This window comes from Chiloscyllium plagiosum, chromosome 2 (assembly GCF_004010195.1).
Source record: "Chiloscyllium plagiosum isolate BGI_BamShark_2017 chromosome 2, ASM401019v2, whole genome shotgun sequence".
Taxonomy (NCBI): domain Eukaryota; kingdom Metazoa; phylum Chordata; class Chondrichthyes; order Orectolobiformes; family Hemiscylliidae; genus Chiloscyllium; species Chiloscyllium plagiosum.
The window spans coordinates 60,184,181-60,200,678 of NC_057711.1; the positions used below are offsets into that span (position 1 = coordinate 60,184,181).

The following is a 16,498-nucleotide window of genomic DNA, read 5'->3' on the forward strand; positions in this document are numbered from 1 at the left end:
AGTGGCTGTTGGTTTGTTTGCTGTTATAAGTCCTAGTGGTCGCAGTAGTCTGGCTGTCATTTCAGAGATGTTCTTGATGTATGGTAGTGTGGCTAGTCCTTTGGGTTGTGGCATGTCATCGTTCTGTGGTCTATCCGTTAGGCATCTGTTGATGAAATTGCGAGGGTATCCGTTTTTTGCGAATACCTTGTATAGGTGTTCCTCTTCCTCTTTTTGCAGTTCTGGTGTGCTGCAGTGTGTTGTGGCCCTTTTGAATAGTGTCTTGATGCAACTTCGTTTGTGTGTATTGGGGTGGTTGCTTTCATAGTTCAGGACTTGACCAGCTATCCCTAGTAGCCACACACGCAGACGACAAGCAACACGAATTTGACTGGGACAACACTACCATTATAGGGCAAGCGAAACAAAGAACAGCCAGGGAATTCCTAGAAGCTTGGCACTCATCCACAAACTCCATCAACAAACACATAGACCTGGACCCAATATACCGGCCACTACAGCGGACAGCTGAAACTGACAACCGGAAGCGGCAGGGACAGGCCACTATAAATGCCGGAGGAAACACCACAGAAGCGCTTCACAGGAGGCTCCCAAGCACTGAGGATGTCACCTAGACAGGGGATGAAACGTTTGCAACAAAAACTTCCAGCTCGGCGAACAGAACCACAGCTCCTCATAAAAGTTTTTCAAGTGCTACTTTTGGTTTTCAGGAGGTTCTTTTTCATTCTCATTAACTCATTTATTGAGTAATGCAGTCACATGTAAACAATAACTTCTGTATTTGTGTTGAGATATAGAATATTTGGGCTTGTGAAAATGTAGAATTCAAAGAATTCATCAATATCCTAATCCTCATTCAACTTTAAGCCACAACATGCAAATACTTCCTTAGTCAAAGCCGTATTTAATTGGCACACCATAGAATAACAAGTATTATGGTGGTGGTGTCTGCACCGATTCTGTGTAATTTAACTTGGTGACAAGCTGATGTCTTTTCCCTGCCATGCAGCATATTGTTTCTGTTGGAATAATCATTTAATGCCCGAATGAATGCCTCAGTTGAACCTATCTCAATAATACCTGTAAGCAGTGCATTCCAGATTCTAACTTGCAAAGCTCTGCAAGTTTTTTCTCACTTTACATTTATTTAATTTGGAAAACACTTAAAAATTGTGCGCTCTATTTCTCGATCATTTTAGAATGGCAATACTTCCTCTCTATCCACTCTGTAAAAACCTATTGCGATTTTGAGAGCATCTGTCACATCTCCTTTTCACCGCCTTCTCCTCTCCAATCCTAACTTTTTCAGTCTTTCTTCATAACTGAAGTGTCTTATCCCTGAAATGCATTCTCATAAACGTCTAATGCACTCTGTGAAATATATTCAAATCCTTTGTATAGAATGGCATCCAGAACTATGCACACTACTCAAGTTAGTCTAATCTGTAATGGATCCCCCCCCCCCCCCTCAAAACATTTCAAAAAAGTAGCCCAGACCTTAATTTGGTCAGTTATTTTAAACAGGTGTAACGCGAATATTCCAGGAGGGATGCAGTTGGTCAAACCATGTCTTTTTAAATAAAACAGAATTTATTCACAAGATTATGAGTGAAACACAAACAAAAGAGAACAGAATAACTTAACCTATCTGAAGACCCAATAGATCATCCTGACTTAATGATGCTGTTCTAGATACTTGCACATAAACACCCTTTGGCCCAAAAGGTAAAATCAAACTCAGGGTCTTACAGGCGAGATGTCAGAGAGAGAGTACCAGCATGGACCTGCTTCTTTGGGTCCAGCAGCGTCATAACTGTCTGACTGCTTTCAGTGAATAGCCAGACTGCCAAAAACCAAATCAAACTTGAGAAAAGCTGTGCTGGGAGAACTGGCCCCTCCCTTTTCATTGTACAAGTGTTTTTTTTAAACTTAAAAGCCTTTTGCTTAAGGCAGTATCTGTTAGCTGTAATCAAGCCCTTTGACTTAGACTTTTCGCAGACTGTGTCTTTTACGATCTCCTGAAAAAAAAATGACAACATAACCTTGCTAAAAGAGCAGCATCATCACAAATCGGTGTCTTACATAAGTTCTTCATAACCTCCCTGCTCTTCTCCTCTTTCCCCACTCTTTGTTTAATTGTACCAGAGGATGTGAATTTAAAGTCAATTCACTGTGTATTTATCCATATTACTCATTTTCTTGAGTTCACCTGTAAAAATGTTGTTTTTACCTGGATTGGTTTTAGTATAGATAAAATATTAATACAAAAGTTAATATATGATGAAAATATACTACAAATTAAAAATTCTCCCTGACCCCCTCTACAACTTGAGCATCAAACACAGGTAAATGAAGCTTGTCAAAAATGTAAGTTACAGAGTAAAAGAGGTTAACTTTGGCCAAGTTAAGACTCGTAAGAAATAAAAGATAAACCAGAGATCACTGGAATGTTGATCTGGTGGCTTTGCATATCACATAAGGCATTTATTCTGAAATTAAGTCTTTACTTTGCAGAAATTCTGCTGTAACAATTCCAAAGCTTGCTTCTGTGTCGGTTTTATCTCTGCTTGGAAGCATGCAGACACAATTGGAAAAACTAAGAAAACACCGTGCTCTGAATTTTGTGTAGGAGAGACAGTTGAAGCTGTCTTCATGTTTGTATGCAACCAATCAAATCCCAAACTTGATTTTGAGTTCAATCAACAGAAGACCAGCCTGCCAATTGTACCTGTGCCAGCTCTTGGGAAGGGGTTATCCAAATAGTCCCCTCCCTTGTTGTCATAGCTCTGCAAATTTTGATCATTCAAATATTTATTCAGTTCAATTTTGAAAGTGTGTTGAATGCCGATTCACTACTAGGCAGCATATTGAATCATTATAGCTTGCAACACAAATGAAAAGCTATTCTTGTTGCATCCAGTTTTTTTTCCGACGAACTAAAATCTATGATCTCTGGTTACTAACACTTCTGTCACAGTTCCACTTTATTTGTATTATCAAGGTTGTTCATAATTTTGATCAACTCTATTAGTCATCATCTTTTGTGAGGAAAAATATCCCACTTGTCCCTGTCTCAATGTAACAGAAAGTCCCATAGTGGCTTCATGACATTTTGTTTCAGGCCTCAGTCGTGATGTGTGTTTTTCTTTTGACAAGTTAAATCTATATTTTAAAAGAATTCTTCCAGAGTTGTTTTCCTTGCTTTCTGGTACTTATAGGTGATAAAAATATAACGCATCAATTTAAAATTTCTTTCAAACAGTATTGTATTACTGCTGAGTCAAAAGCAGGCTTTGGAGGAGCTGAGGCAGAGTGTGCAACAGATGAAGTGTTCTGAGGCTAAACTCTCTGCACAGAAGGATCTGTTGGATCAAAAGGTTAAAGAGAATGATGGGAAGGAGCCACCGCCAGTACTAGCCTATGAAGATGATGCAAGATCTATTACATCAATGGTAGGTCTATGTACAGAATGTGTTCTCTTTCAAAATGGCAATCATTCAAATTTAGTAGTTGAAAGATGAAATGAAATTCTAGCATCATTCATTTCATGGTAAATTACTCAGCTGACACTCTTAGGTGCACTCTGTTTAAACCATTCAGTAGATCAAGTAGCAGCTTTGAAAATATTATATGTACTCGTTTTCAGATCTTGGCTATTCATTTTAATTTGAGGTAGTACAAAGAAAGAGAGGCGGCACGGTGGTTCAGTGGTTAGCACTGCTGCCTCACAGCACCAGGGTCCCAGGTTCGATCCAGCCTCGGGCGACTGTCTGTGTGGAATTTGCACATTCTCCCTGTGTTTGCGTGGGTTTCCTCCGGGTGCTCCGGTTTCCTGCCACAATCCAAAGATGTGCAGGTTAGGTGGATTAGCCATGTTAAATTGCCCATAGTGTTAGGTGCATTAGAGAGAAATGGGTCTGGGTTGATTACTCTTTGAAGGGTCGGTGTGGACTGGTTGGGCTGAAGGGCCTGTTTCCACACTGTAGGGAATCCAATCTAATCTAATCTAAACTTTAAAATGAATACAGAACAAAGGGAAGAGTGAAAATAATGCACACAAACATATGTCAAGATCTCCTTTTGGATAATCTGATTTTCGGATAATTGGTATTTGGATAATCAAGGTTCCTCTGTATATGAATTGACTGTGCATGTTGAAGTAAAAAGGATGATCTGCTATCCATTACAGAAATATGGCTGCAGGATGACGAGTATTGAGTCCTGAATATTGTGCTGTATTTGACATTCAAGAACAATAGGAAGCTATATAATGGTGGAGGGGGTAGCACTATTAATTGGGGATGGCGTTCGTGCAATCATTAGAAATGAACTTAATTTAGGAAATCCAAATGTAGAATCATTTGGGGTGGGGCTAAGGAATAATAAGGAAAGAGATATCTTCAAGACGTCTATCAATAACCACAGTCACTAACCAAGTATATAAGAAGAAATATTGAGTGTTTTTGATCAAGGGATGACAATAATCATGTGTGATTTTAATCTACATATAAACTGGAAAAATCAGATTGGCGGTGATAATCTGGGTGAGAGGTTCATGGAATGCTTATGAGATACTTTCTTAGACCAGCACTGACCAGTTCTGAACTGACCAGAGAGCAGATTAATTAGGTGAAAGTGAGGACTGTAAATGCTGGAGATTAGAGTCAAGAGTATGGTGCTGGAAAAGCACAGCAGGTCAGGCAGTTCCAAGGAGCAGGAAAATCGACGTTTCAGGCAAAAGCCATTCATCAGGAATGAGGCTCGGAACCTCAGGAGTGAAGAGATACATGGGAGGGAGGTGGAACTGGGGGGGTAGGTAGCTGAGATTGCAATAGGTGGTTGGAGGTGGGTGTAATGGTGATAGGTCAGAGGAGAGGGTAGAGCGGATAGGTGGGAAGGAAGGTGGACAGGTGGGACAGGTCATGAGGGCGGTGCTGAGCTGGAAGGTTGGAACAGGGATAAGGTGGGGGGAGGAGAAATGAGGAAACTGGTGAAATCCACATTGATGCCATGGGGTTGGAGGGTCCCGAGGTGGAAGATGAGGTGTTCTTCCTCTTGGCGTCGGGTGGTAAGGGAGTGGCGATGGTGGAGGCCCAGAACCTGCATGTGCTCAACGGAGTGGGAGGGGGAGTTGAAGTGTTCGGCCATGGGGAGGTGGGGTTGGTTGGTGCAGATATCCCGGCGATGTTCTCTGAAGTGTTCTACGAGTAGATATCCTATCTCCCCAATGCAGAGGAGACCGTATCAAGAGCAATAGATACAGTAAATGACATGTGGAAGTGCAGGTGAAACTTTGATGGATGTGGAAGGCTTCTTTGGGGCCTTGGACGGAGGTGAGGGGGGAGGTGTGTGTGCAGGTTTTGCGCGGGGAAGGTGCTGGGAGGGGAGGCTGGATTGTTGAGCAAGGACCTGACGAGGTATTCACGGAGGGAATGGTCTTTACGGAAAGCAGAAAAGGGTGGGGAAGGAAATGCATCTCTAGCGGTTGGGTCTGTTTGTAGGTTGTTGAGATGGTGGAAGATGATGCGATGTATACGGAGGTTGGAGGGGTGGAAGGCGAGAACCAGGAGGGTTGCAATTGGAAGGGTGGGGTTCGAAGGCAGAGGTGCGGGAAGTGGATGAGATGCACTGGAGGGCATCATCAATCACATGGGAGGGGAAATTGTGGTCTTTAAGGAAGGAGGCCATCTGGTGTGTTCTGTATTGGAACTGGTCCTCTTGGGAGTAGGTGCGGTGGAGGCAGAGGAATTGGGAATAAGGGATAGCATTTTTGCAGGAGGCCAGGTAGCAGCGGGAGTCTGTGGGTTTCCACATCCAGCAGAGTGAATTGGACTGCTACTGTGCAATATGACAAGATTAATGACCTGAGTGTAAAGACACCTTAAAGTGGTTTTACATCCAGTTTAAAAGTGATTAGATTGGGTCTAGATGAGTATTTTAATTCAGAAAGGGCAACTATGTAAGCATGAAAGCCATCTGCCATGTTTTTACCCAAACACTCAACCTTCCTATATCCCCTTGTAGATTTGCTATGTCCTCTTGAGACATCCTCCCACCTATATTTATATTGGCAACAAATTTGGATACATTTCACTCTGCCTATTCCTCCAAGTCAATAGTTTATAAATAATCGAGGCCTTGGGACTAATCCTTGGTATTCCAGTAGTAATGGCGTTCCAACTGAAAAAGACCCATTAATCCTGACTTTGTGACTTTCGTGTGTGAACCAGTCTCCAATCTGTGCTAATAGTGGTGTGGTGGCTCAGTAGTTAGCACTGCTGCCTCACAGCGCTAGGGGCCCGGGTTTGATTTCAGTCTCAGGCAACGATCTTTGAGGGGTTTGCATATTCTCCCCGTGTCTGCGTGGGTTTCCTCCAGTTTCCTCCCACTGTCCATTCTCTTTGAATGCCAACACACTAGATCTACTGGTTCCTCTTTATCAAATCTGCTTTTTATTTTATCCCTCAAAAAACTCTAGCAAATTGATCTAATGTGATTTCCCTTCCATAAGATCATGTTGACTCTGTTTGATTGTGTAGAAAATGGTTCAAGGTTTTCTCTTTCTCTCTTTCTTTCTCTATGGTTTTTAAAAATCTTTCATCACTTCTGTGCTTCTCGCACAGATCTGCTCTCCCTGTGCCAGACCTCCTCTTATGTCCCCACTTTTTATCTCCTGCCACCACATTTCTCACACAGGTTAACTGTTCTCTCTGCAATCCCTGGTCTTTGTGAACTGTCCAAGAAACTGTTGTCCATGTACTCTGCTGCTGTTTCAGAAACTGCTGTTCCCACTGTTTGCAAAGGTTGGAAAGTTGGTTGTGACAAAGACAGATGGAGTTTGCAAAGTGTTACAGATAGGTTTGTGAATGACAAAAATCTGTTTGGAGTGTAATGTGGCAAATGTCAAGTACACTTCAGCAGGAAGCATGAACAAATAGTATTACTTAATTGAAGAATGACTGCTGAAATTGAGTTGCAGAGGGATTTTGGTGTCCTTACACATCAGTCACAAAATATTAATATCAAGAAAGCTAATGAGATACTAGCTTTTATTATGAGAGGAATTAAGCTTAAATTAAGAATGTTACTCTTCAGTTTTAGAGGGCATTGGTGAGACTGCATCTCAAATATTGTGTGCAGATTGATCCTTATTTAAGGAAACATGTAAATGTGTTGGAAGCCATTTAGAATCTTAGAATCATAGTATCCTACAGTGCAGAAAGAGGCCTTTTGGCCCATCGAGTCTCACCAACCTCTGAGGAGCACATCACACCCTATTCCTGTACCCATGCATTTACCATAGCTTATCCACCTGCACACCCATGGAAACAATGGGACAATTCAGCATGGCCAATCCACCTAACCATCACATCATTGGACTTTGGAGGACACTGATCACCCAGCAAAAACCCAAGCAAGAGATGAGGAGAACATGTAAACTCCACACAGACCTTCACCCAAAGTTATAATCGAACCTGGGTCCCTGGTGCTGTGAGGCCAGATGATGTTTATTAGATTGATACCTGGAATAAGTGTGTTCTCTTATGATAAGTTGGACAGGCCAAGCTTGTTTTCACTGGAGTTTAAAAGAACAAGCAGTGAAGATTCTGAGTGGATATAAAAACAATATCTCCTCGTAGGGGTGAGTCCTGAACTACAGTGCACTGTTTCAAATTACGGGTTGCACTCTCAGGACAGAGTTAAGGAGATTTTTTTTTCAGAGGATTGTGTAACTTTAGAACTCTATTCTTTGAAGACGTTAAAAGTGGGGTCATGGAATATTTTCAAGCCAAGTACATAATTTCTAATTAAACAAATGAATCAGAGTTTATCAGGGTTGGTGGAAATGTGGTATTTGAAATAAACAGACGAGCCATGATTTTATTGAATGGTGGAATTGGCTTGAGGGCTTTGCAGCCTATGTGATCATGAGGTTTTAGAATAATCATATTCAAGAACTCCCAGAATAGCAATCTATGCCTCAACTAAAATTTAGAAGTTAAGTTGCAGATAATCAAATAATTAATTTTGGGGCTATGCTGATGCTGTGTAAATTCTTGAGAAATTGCCGAGGCTGATCTTAGATTTTTTTAAAAATCTGAAATGCTACCACAAAATTTTGTCTTGTCTTACTTGTGCAAGTCACGAAGAGACTTTAGTAGCAGCAAGCAGGTACAATGGCATTGTTTCATTCACTGTAAGTGTGTCAAATGCTGGCATCAAAACGTTTTGATATTTTTGATGTTTTTAAGTCGTCAACTAATTTAATCTCTGTTTTTGCATTCCAACTATTGAAAGTGGATTAAAGCTGTTGGAAGCTCTACTTATGTGTTGAATAAATTGAGGGATATATAAATGTCAATAATTATATCATTTTGTACAGCACCTCTGTCCAAAGCTGTCCAGGCTGAATGACATTCTAACAGCAAAATTGTATTCAATAAAATTAATAATTTGCAGGGTTTTTTTTGCAAAGTAAATGCATACAAATTTCAATCCCTAATTTAAGTATAACAATGACATAGAACACTCTAATTAAGATGTTGACAGAATCTCAACAAATATAAATCTTTCACCATTCTGCATTGTTTTTTTGATTATAATTACCATATCTTGTATTTGATAAGGCTGGTTAATCAGTCTGCTTGTGAGCCATGGGAAGATTTCTGCTTTTGACATTGAGCTCTAATCACAAATTGTTACACAAAAATATATCTGTAAATGGTTTTTGGGCTTGAGATTAGAGGAGAGGGGAAAACCGATTTAGAAGTCTTGGGAGATGAAAGACGAGAAGATGCTGGAATGAGACTTCAGTACATATGAATTTGCTGCATAATAGATAGTGTCTGGCAAGACTGGATGAGGGCATAGCTGGTCTGGGAATAAGGGAGAATGGAGAAAGAATAAGAGCAGGTAGGAGAACCATGGACAAGAGTGCAGGAGGTTAGTTTAGGAATATCAAGGAGGATTTTGGGAGATTGAAAATGTGCATGCATATCTGTTTGTGAATAAAGGGTAGTGCATTTTGGATAATACTACTCCATGGTATCTAATCCCACAGAACATAGCAAAGGAAACTAAAAGATGAGTTTTGAGGGCCAGAAGAAGTGTCCTAAATTTGCAGACCACATTAAATGGGTAGCACAATGACTAAGTCAGATGTCAAAAAGAAGTTGCAATTAGTTATTGATGAGCTGATGAAATGGATAATTGGTGCTCCATGATGGTAAACTCGTGGTAGTTGAAAAATATGTTGTACTTATAGGAGAAATGTATTCAAGACATATTTACATAAATGATTTGGATATGAACATAGGAGATATAGCTAGTACATTTGCAGATGACACCAAAATTGGAGGTGTATTGGACAGTGAAGAAGGTTATTTCAGAGTACAACAGGATCTTGATCAGACAGGCCAGTGGGCCGAGAAGTGGCAGATGGAGTTTAATTTAGATAAATGTGAGGTACTGCATTTTGGAAAGGCAAATCAGGGCAGACGGTATACAATTAATGCTAAGATCCAATGGAGTGTTTCTGAATAAAGGGACCTTGGACTGCAGGTACATGGTTCCTTGGAAGTGGAATCGAAAGTAGATAGGATAGTGAAGAAGGTGTTTGTTACATTTTCCTTTATTGGTCAGTGCATTGAGTATAGAAGTTGGGTGGTCATGTTAGGCCACTATTGGAATCCGGTGTGCAATTCTGATCTCCCTATTATAGGAAGGATATTGTCAAACTTGAAAGGGTTCAGATAAGATTTACAAGGATGTTGCCAGCGTTGGAATGTTTGAGCTATAAGGAGAGACTGAATTTTCACTGAAGTGTTAGAGGCTCTGGGGTGACCTTATTGAGGTTTGTAAAATCATGAGGGGCATGGATAAGGAAAATAGACAAGGTCTTTTCACCTAGGTGGGGGAATCCAAAACTAGAGGGCATAGGTTTAAGGTGAGAGGGGAAAGATTTAAAAGGGACCTGAGAAGTAACTTTTTCATGCTGAGTATGTTGCATGTATGGAATGAGCTGCCGGAGGAAGTGATGGAGGCTGATACAATTACAACATTTAAAAGGCATCTGGATGTGTATATGAATAGGAAGGGTTTCAAGGGATATGGGCCAAATGCTGGCAAATGGGATTAGACTTATTTACAAATCTGGCAGCTTGGAAGAGTTGGACCTAAGGGTCTGTTTCTGTGCTGTATATGTCTATGATGCTAAGAGTGAATCATTATCCTGAAAAATATATATACGTAGTGTAGAAGAGGACATTGATGCCTTGGCATGTGGTCTGGTAGGAGGAGCACCAACTTAAATTCAGGAGCACTTTGAGCTGGATGGGCTAGTTTGACTGTGTGCCATTGGACAAGGCCAGACATTCTTTTCAGCTTAGTAGGTTCTGACTCATATTTCCATGAAACACTTGGAGAGAGAGGTTTTAGTTACAAGACACTGGTTAACTTACCAGTTTCTGCAAAGACAATGGTTAAAATTTCTGTTGAATGGAGGAATCTCCCTCTTTATGGGCATTTAAGCGGGCATTGGATAGGTATATGGAGGGTAGTGGGTTAGTATAGGTTAGGTGGGCTTGGATCGGCGCAACATCGAGGGCCAAAGGGCCTGTACTGCGCTGTATTCTTCTATGTTCTATGTTCTTCTATGAATCACATTACAAACCAGACTCGTGTTTTGTCTTGATATTTACTTTTTTGCTGAAATTAACAATTTTCTGAAGAACAATTTAATAGAATCATAGAATCCTTACAGTGTGGAAACAAACCCTTCGGCCCAACGAGCTGACACTGACCCTCCGAAGAGTAGCCCACTCAGACCCATTCCCCTACTCCATCATCCTATATTTACCCCTGAGCAATGCATCTAACCTGCACTTCCTTGAACGGTATGGGCAGTTTAGCATGGCCAGTTCATCTGACCTGCACGGCTTTGGATTGTGGGAGGAAACTGGAGCACCCAGTGAAAACCCATGCAGATATGGAGAAAATATGCAAACACCACACAGACAGTAACCCGAGCCACTGTGCCGCAAGTTAAAAATAAGGTATTGTGTTTCCATGTTACCTTTCAGGAAGGAATATTGCCACGAGCAGACTCCTTTCTGCTCAACATGTAATTATCTACAACTAACAAACTAGGATAAGATTACTTAAACAAAAAATATGAGTACCGCAAACATCATTTGTTGCCTGTAATAAACATGTACATGAAATATTTACCATACAAGCTTGTTGAGATACAATCCTATAGGTCAAATACCAAACGTTCAAAAAGAGTAAGTACTAATATTATTGAAGAATACTTGAATATTTATATAAACTTAGTATCATTTGGATTTATGAACTCATCAGGTCTGACATGGTCAAGATTAGAGTGGTGCTGGAAAAGCACAGCAGGTCAGGCAGCATCCGAGGTGCAGGAAAATTGAATCCCTCTGATGAAGGGATTTTGCCCGAAACATCGATTTTCCCGCTCCTTCGATGCTGCCTGACCTGCTGTGCTTTTCCAGCATCAGCAGTACCCACTTCCGCCAGGTATGACATAGTGACAGGAATTAGACATCTGCTTAATCTCAAATATATATCCAGCAAACAGCTGAATATAAACATTATCTAAAAATTAATGCTTACAGTATGGTCCTATTAGTTTTGTTTGTCTGATGATTATTAACATGTTTGTTTTGAAAAGTGGGAAATCCCACATTTGAAAAGCTCAGTACTCTAGACAAGGTTGAAACTGATTGTGAGCTTTCACTGCTTTGCCTAAGTAATCCGTTAAAGAGGAAATTAATTCAGGGAACAGGATCTTTGAATACACCTCTGGTTCAGTTCCAAGGTGCACAGACTCAATACTGATCAAAACTAAAATTAAGAAATGGTGGTTGTTGAATTTGTGACTGCTCTTTTTTTCTAATTTAACCTATTTTTGTAATCAGCCTGTTCAGAGATGTTATATAATACCTTGGGAGCAGATGGAGCTTGAACCTAGGCCTCCTGATCCAGGGGTAGGGACTCGAATCTGCACCACAAGAAGACCCTATAAATGCTCATTATTTGTTCAGTGTTATAATTAGATACATCCATGTTCTAGTTTGCATTTTAGAGAGTTTAGAGCCTCTCTTCTGTGATCTTGAGACATCAGATTCACTGGGAAAAATGAAATTTCATTATCTTCTGACTCAATCAATTTATTGGGGAGAAAATGTGAGAAGATTAGCCATGTTCAGCCTGTTTATTTTTGGTCAAACCAGCCAATCAGTGATATGTGGAAGCATTATGTTTTTGTATTATTATGCAAAAACTGGTTGTGTCAATTGAACAGAAGTGAACCTGGCAATAGCTATTGTTCCATTTTCACTTTCTATGAACTGACATTGTGGATCAAATCCTTTCATGCCTCATTAAACCAAATATCTGCCTTCAGAGAGATTGCAGAAATACGTATGTGCTTATCACTTCCAAATTTAATTGTTTCACTCCTCGAGCATCTTATTGTGTAGGTTCAATGAAAGTACATGTTTAGGTAGTTTGTGCAAATGTGTGATGCTACTGATTCCCAGTAGGTAACAACAGAAAAGAATTTGTAATGGTTAATCAACTGCTTTTGGGACAAATGTGTATTTATTTTCTCTCAAAACATGATATTATTAACTGGTTATTAATTGGTGTAATATGTATTTTACAAGACTAAAAATCAGGAACTAAACTTCTGACATTGGATGCGTTTTCAAGCATCCTGCTGGATGTGCCTGCTTCGTTTGGGTTGATGATATCCTCCAGGAGAGTATTTCCTCCTTTGCCCTTCCCCTCCAGGAACGCCACCTGTTGAGACAAAGCCCCCGCCATGGGTTCTAGGTTTTTGGAAGGTGCAGCAGTGAAATTACAGTCACAGCAATAACTATGCGATTATTTAAATTGGGCCTTTATTTGTACAAACCCAGCTATGGACCTGCTCCCTTGACAGCTAATTAGCTATACCTGCATACTACATTTTTGTGACTGCACTGGAACACCTGAATCCCTTTGCTTCTCAGACTCTACGATCAGTATTCATTGAGATAGTTCTCTGCTATATTCCTCCTGCCAAAGTGAACTTCTTTACATTTTTCTACCTTATACTTCATTTCCCAGATCTTTGCCCACTCTCCTAACCTACCTGTAACAGTCTACAACTTCATCATATCCTTTCATAACATATGTTACTACCTATCTTTGTGTCACCTATAAATTTAGATACCAATACTTCGCATGCCATATCAAAGTCATTGATATAAATTGTAAAAAAACTGAGAACTTGGTGCAGACCCTTGAGGGGCCCTACTCGTCACAACCTGTCAATAAGAAAAATACCTTTTTGTGCAGAGTCTCTGCTTTGTGCCAGCCAGCTAATAAAGTCATATAGCACAGAAACAGACCCTTTGGTTCAACCAGTCCATGATGATCATAATCCCAAACTAAACTCTTCCCACCTGCCTGCTCCTGGCGTATATCCCTTCAAACTTTTCCTATCTTCTATCTTCCAGTCTTCTCTGGAGTAGCCAGCTGGAAATAAAGCCCTGCTGCTCCTGGAATCATCAAAAAAGTCAAAGATTTTATCTAAGAATGCAAATTCCATAGTTTATCAGTCTTTTCAATGCAGGTTGACAGAAAGCAATAACGCAAGTTTCTGTACTAAATATAGAATTATTATGTGTTACAAATTCTAACTATAAGTGAACAACTATGGACAGTTAAAACTCTAACTCTCTTATACAGTTCTCCCTGCACAGAGGTACAAACAGACAAAAAAGCTTTGGGATTAAGTATAGAGGGAAAAGGTGGGAAGCCTTGTCTACAGGGTTCACTGGAATAAACCTTTTGTTGTTATGACTTGCTGTTCCTTAATCCCTCTTTTCTCCAGGTGTTTTTCACTTGCTTGAGGGAGACAGAGTAACTGGTTCACAAATAATAATATTTCTTACCGGTTAAGAGCCACAGCTTACAGCAACTGGTGAGGGAAAATAAACTGGCTTTCTTCAGGCTTTAGGAATTTTTAATGCAGAGAGAGAGAGTGTGCGTGACACCGCCTCTTTTTGGAATTCTGTAGGTTTCTGGCCACTTCTTTCACATCTACAAGCTGTTCAGTTACTTCGGAGCCATCACATTGGCAGGCAAAAGAACTTTGCCATTGACAACTGGTCACTGTTCCATTGACGAATCAACTGCTTATTGCCAGTCAAGTTTCACTTTTAACACATCCCTGGTGCCAGTTGTCTGCTTCTAACAGTTTGAACGGGCAGCATTGTGAACTGCACTTATGTAAAGTGTTGGTAGCTTGCTTTTGAGAAGTGCAGCAATCCCTTCCATATTCCTAGATTTGTTGAACGGTTCTTTTCCTATATCATTCCACAGTCAACAATGCGAAAAGTTAAAAGATATGAACTTATACATTGTGCTTGAATTTAATGCTTGCTTTAACTTCTTTACTTAGTGGTGGATGTTGAGTCCTGCCCATAGTTTTTTTTTGTAGTACAGTTATATAAAATATTCTCATTTTTCTCCATTTCAAACAGGATGTAAAATTCAATCATATTGCAATTGCTGCTACCCAGTGCTGCCTTTACTCTGAGGTAACTCATTAATCCTGTCCCATGATGCAACATGAGTCAATTTCCACTTGCTATATGGTTGGTTCTAGAATGAGCTGCTATAAGCAACCATCTCAAAAGCATTCCATGAATTTCTTATTCAGGCCACCATTGCCAAACTTTTTGTAGATTTTTAGATTTATATATTTAGGTTAAAATTTCAGGGTTATTCCATTTCTTTATTACAAGCACCTGACATTTATTTTGTATACTTGATCCTACATTTTGCTTACTTTTAGAGGATCTATAAATGACTTATTTCCTGAACTCCTCTTCATCTCCATATAAACCAATTCTTCATCCTGATCTCCTGAACCAAGATTATCTCTTACTATTGCACCAATACAGTCTTCGGTGGAGTGCTATCTCTCCACTATTACTGAGTTTTAATGAGGAGTTGGACAGATTTTTTTAATTGGTAATGGGTTGAAGGGATATGGGGGGGAAAGGCAGGAAAATGGGGATGAGGAGCATATCAGCTATGATCGAATGGTGGTGCACTCTTGATGGGCCAAATGGCTCGATTCAGCTCCTATATCTATGAACTTATGAACTTTCTATTCTTCTTGAAGGTCAGATTCTCCTCAATATCCAGGACCTAAGTATTGTCATCCTGCAGCCACATTTCCAAAGTAGCTATCAGATCATATTTATTTATTTCAATTTGTGCTACCAATTCGTTTGTTTTGCTGTGAATGCGATGCACAAATGCAGCCTCTTTAGTTTTGCTTGATTTTGTTATCTTTGTAAGATCTAGTTTTGATTGCAGGGGCATTCTTAGTTTTTTTCCCCTTCTCTGTCCTTTCCTGCCATTCTCTAAACTTAATTTCCCATGTTACTGTTTTGCTGTCCTACCTCAGCTTGACTTGATTTGTTCCATGTATCAAAGTCAAGCTTAATGTTTCATCTAACTTTTTAAATCTAAAACTGACTATGATTTCCTAGTTAAGTGGTTTGCTGGAAAATCAATCCCAGTAAGTTTTAGGAATAGACATCCCAATGGTTCAGCTCCCTCATTACCTAGTGCTGGTGCCATTGCTCCTAGAACTGGAACCAACATTTCCTGAACCAGTCTTAGAGCTACCCATTGATTTCTTAGTCTTATTCACTGTAAGGCAATTCAGACTCTATTCAGCCCTTTGAGTCTTTTCTGCTGTTTAATATGATCTTGCTTGGCCTCAATTCTATTTTCCTGCCTGCTCCCCATAACCCTTGAATTCATTACTAATTTAAAAAATTTATCTTCTCTTCAAATTTACTCAGTTTACCAGCATCTACTATACTTTGGGGTAGTGAATTCCACAGATTTACAACACTTTTAGAGAAGTAATTTCTCTTTATCTCTGTTTAATATCTGCTACCCCTTAACCCAAAACTTTCATTCTGCATTGCCCCACACGAGGAAACATTGTCTCCATGTCTACTTTGTCGATCGTAATATCTTTTACACCTCAATTAGATTTCCTCTCACTGTTCTAGACTCAGGATAGTATCAGCTAAAATTGCTCAATCCCTCTTCATAACAACACTATCTCATCTCTGATCAGTCTAGGTTACTTTTCCTCTCGCCAATATGCCTCTTTGTCTGCTATTTAGCTTCCATACATCGGGTCATAGAGATGTACAGCATGAAAACAGACTCTTTGGTCTAACTTGTCCATGCTGACCTGATGTCCTAAATAAATCTAGTCCCATTTGACCAATATCCCTTTCAACCCTTCCTATTCACATACCAATCCAAATGCCTTTTAAATGTTGTAATTGTACCAGTCTCCACCACTTCCCCAGCAACTCATCCCGTATGTACGTTATCCTCTGCATGAAAAGGTTGCCCCTTAGGTCCCTTTTAAATCTTGCCCCTC

The 16,498-nt window shown here is 40.0% G+C and overlaps 1 protein-coding gene across 5 annotated transcripts in view; it reads left to right on the plus strand.

Annotated features, from left to right (window-relative positions):
• Positions 1-16,498, plus strand: part of fer (fer (fps/fes related) tyrosine kinase) — a 205,465-nt gene that overhangs the window by 89,262 nt on the left and 99,705 nt on the right. For all 5 annotated transcript variants that reach the window (XR_006314648.1, XM_043710357.1, XM_043710364.1 and 2 more), the window contains one exon: positions 3,263-3,452. Coding sequence is in view for 4 of the 5 variants with exons in the window: in XM_043710357.1 (XP_043566292.1) it covers positions 3,263-3,452 (190 nt within the window). In the remaining variant the exon portion in view is untranslated. The remainder of the gene's footprint in view (positions 1-3,262; positions 3,453-16,498) is intronic.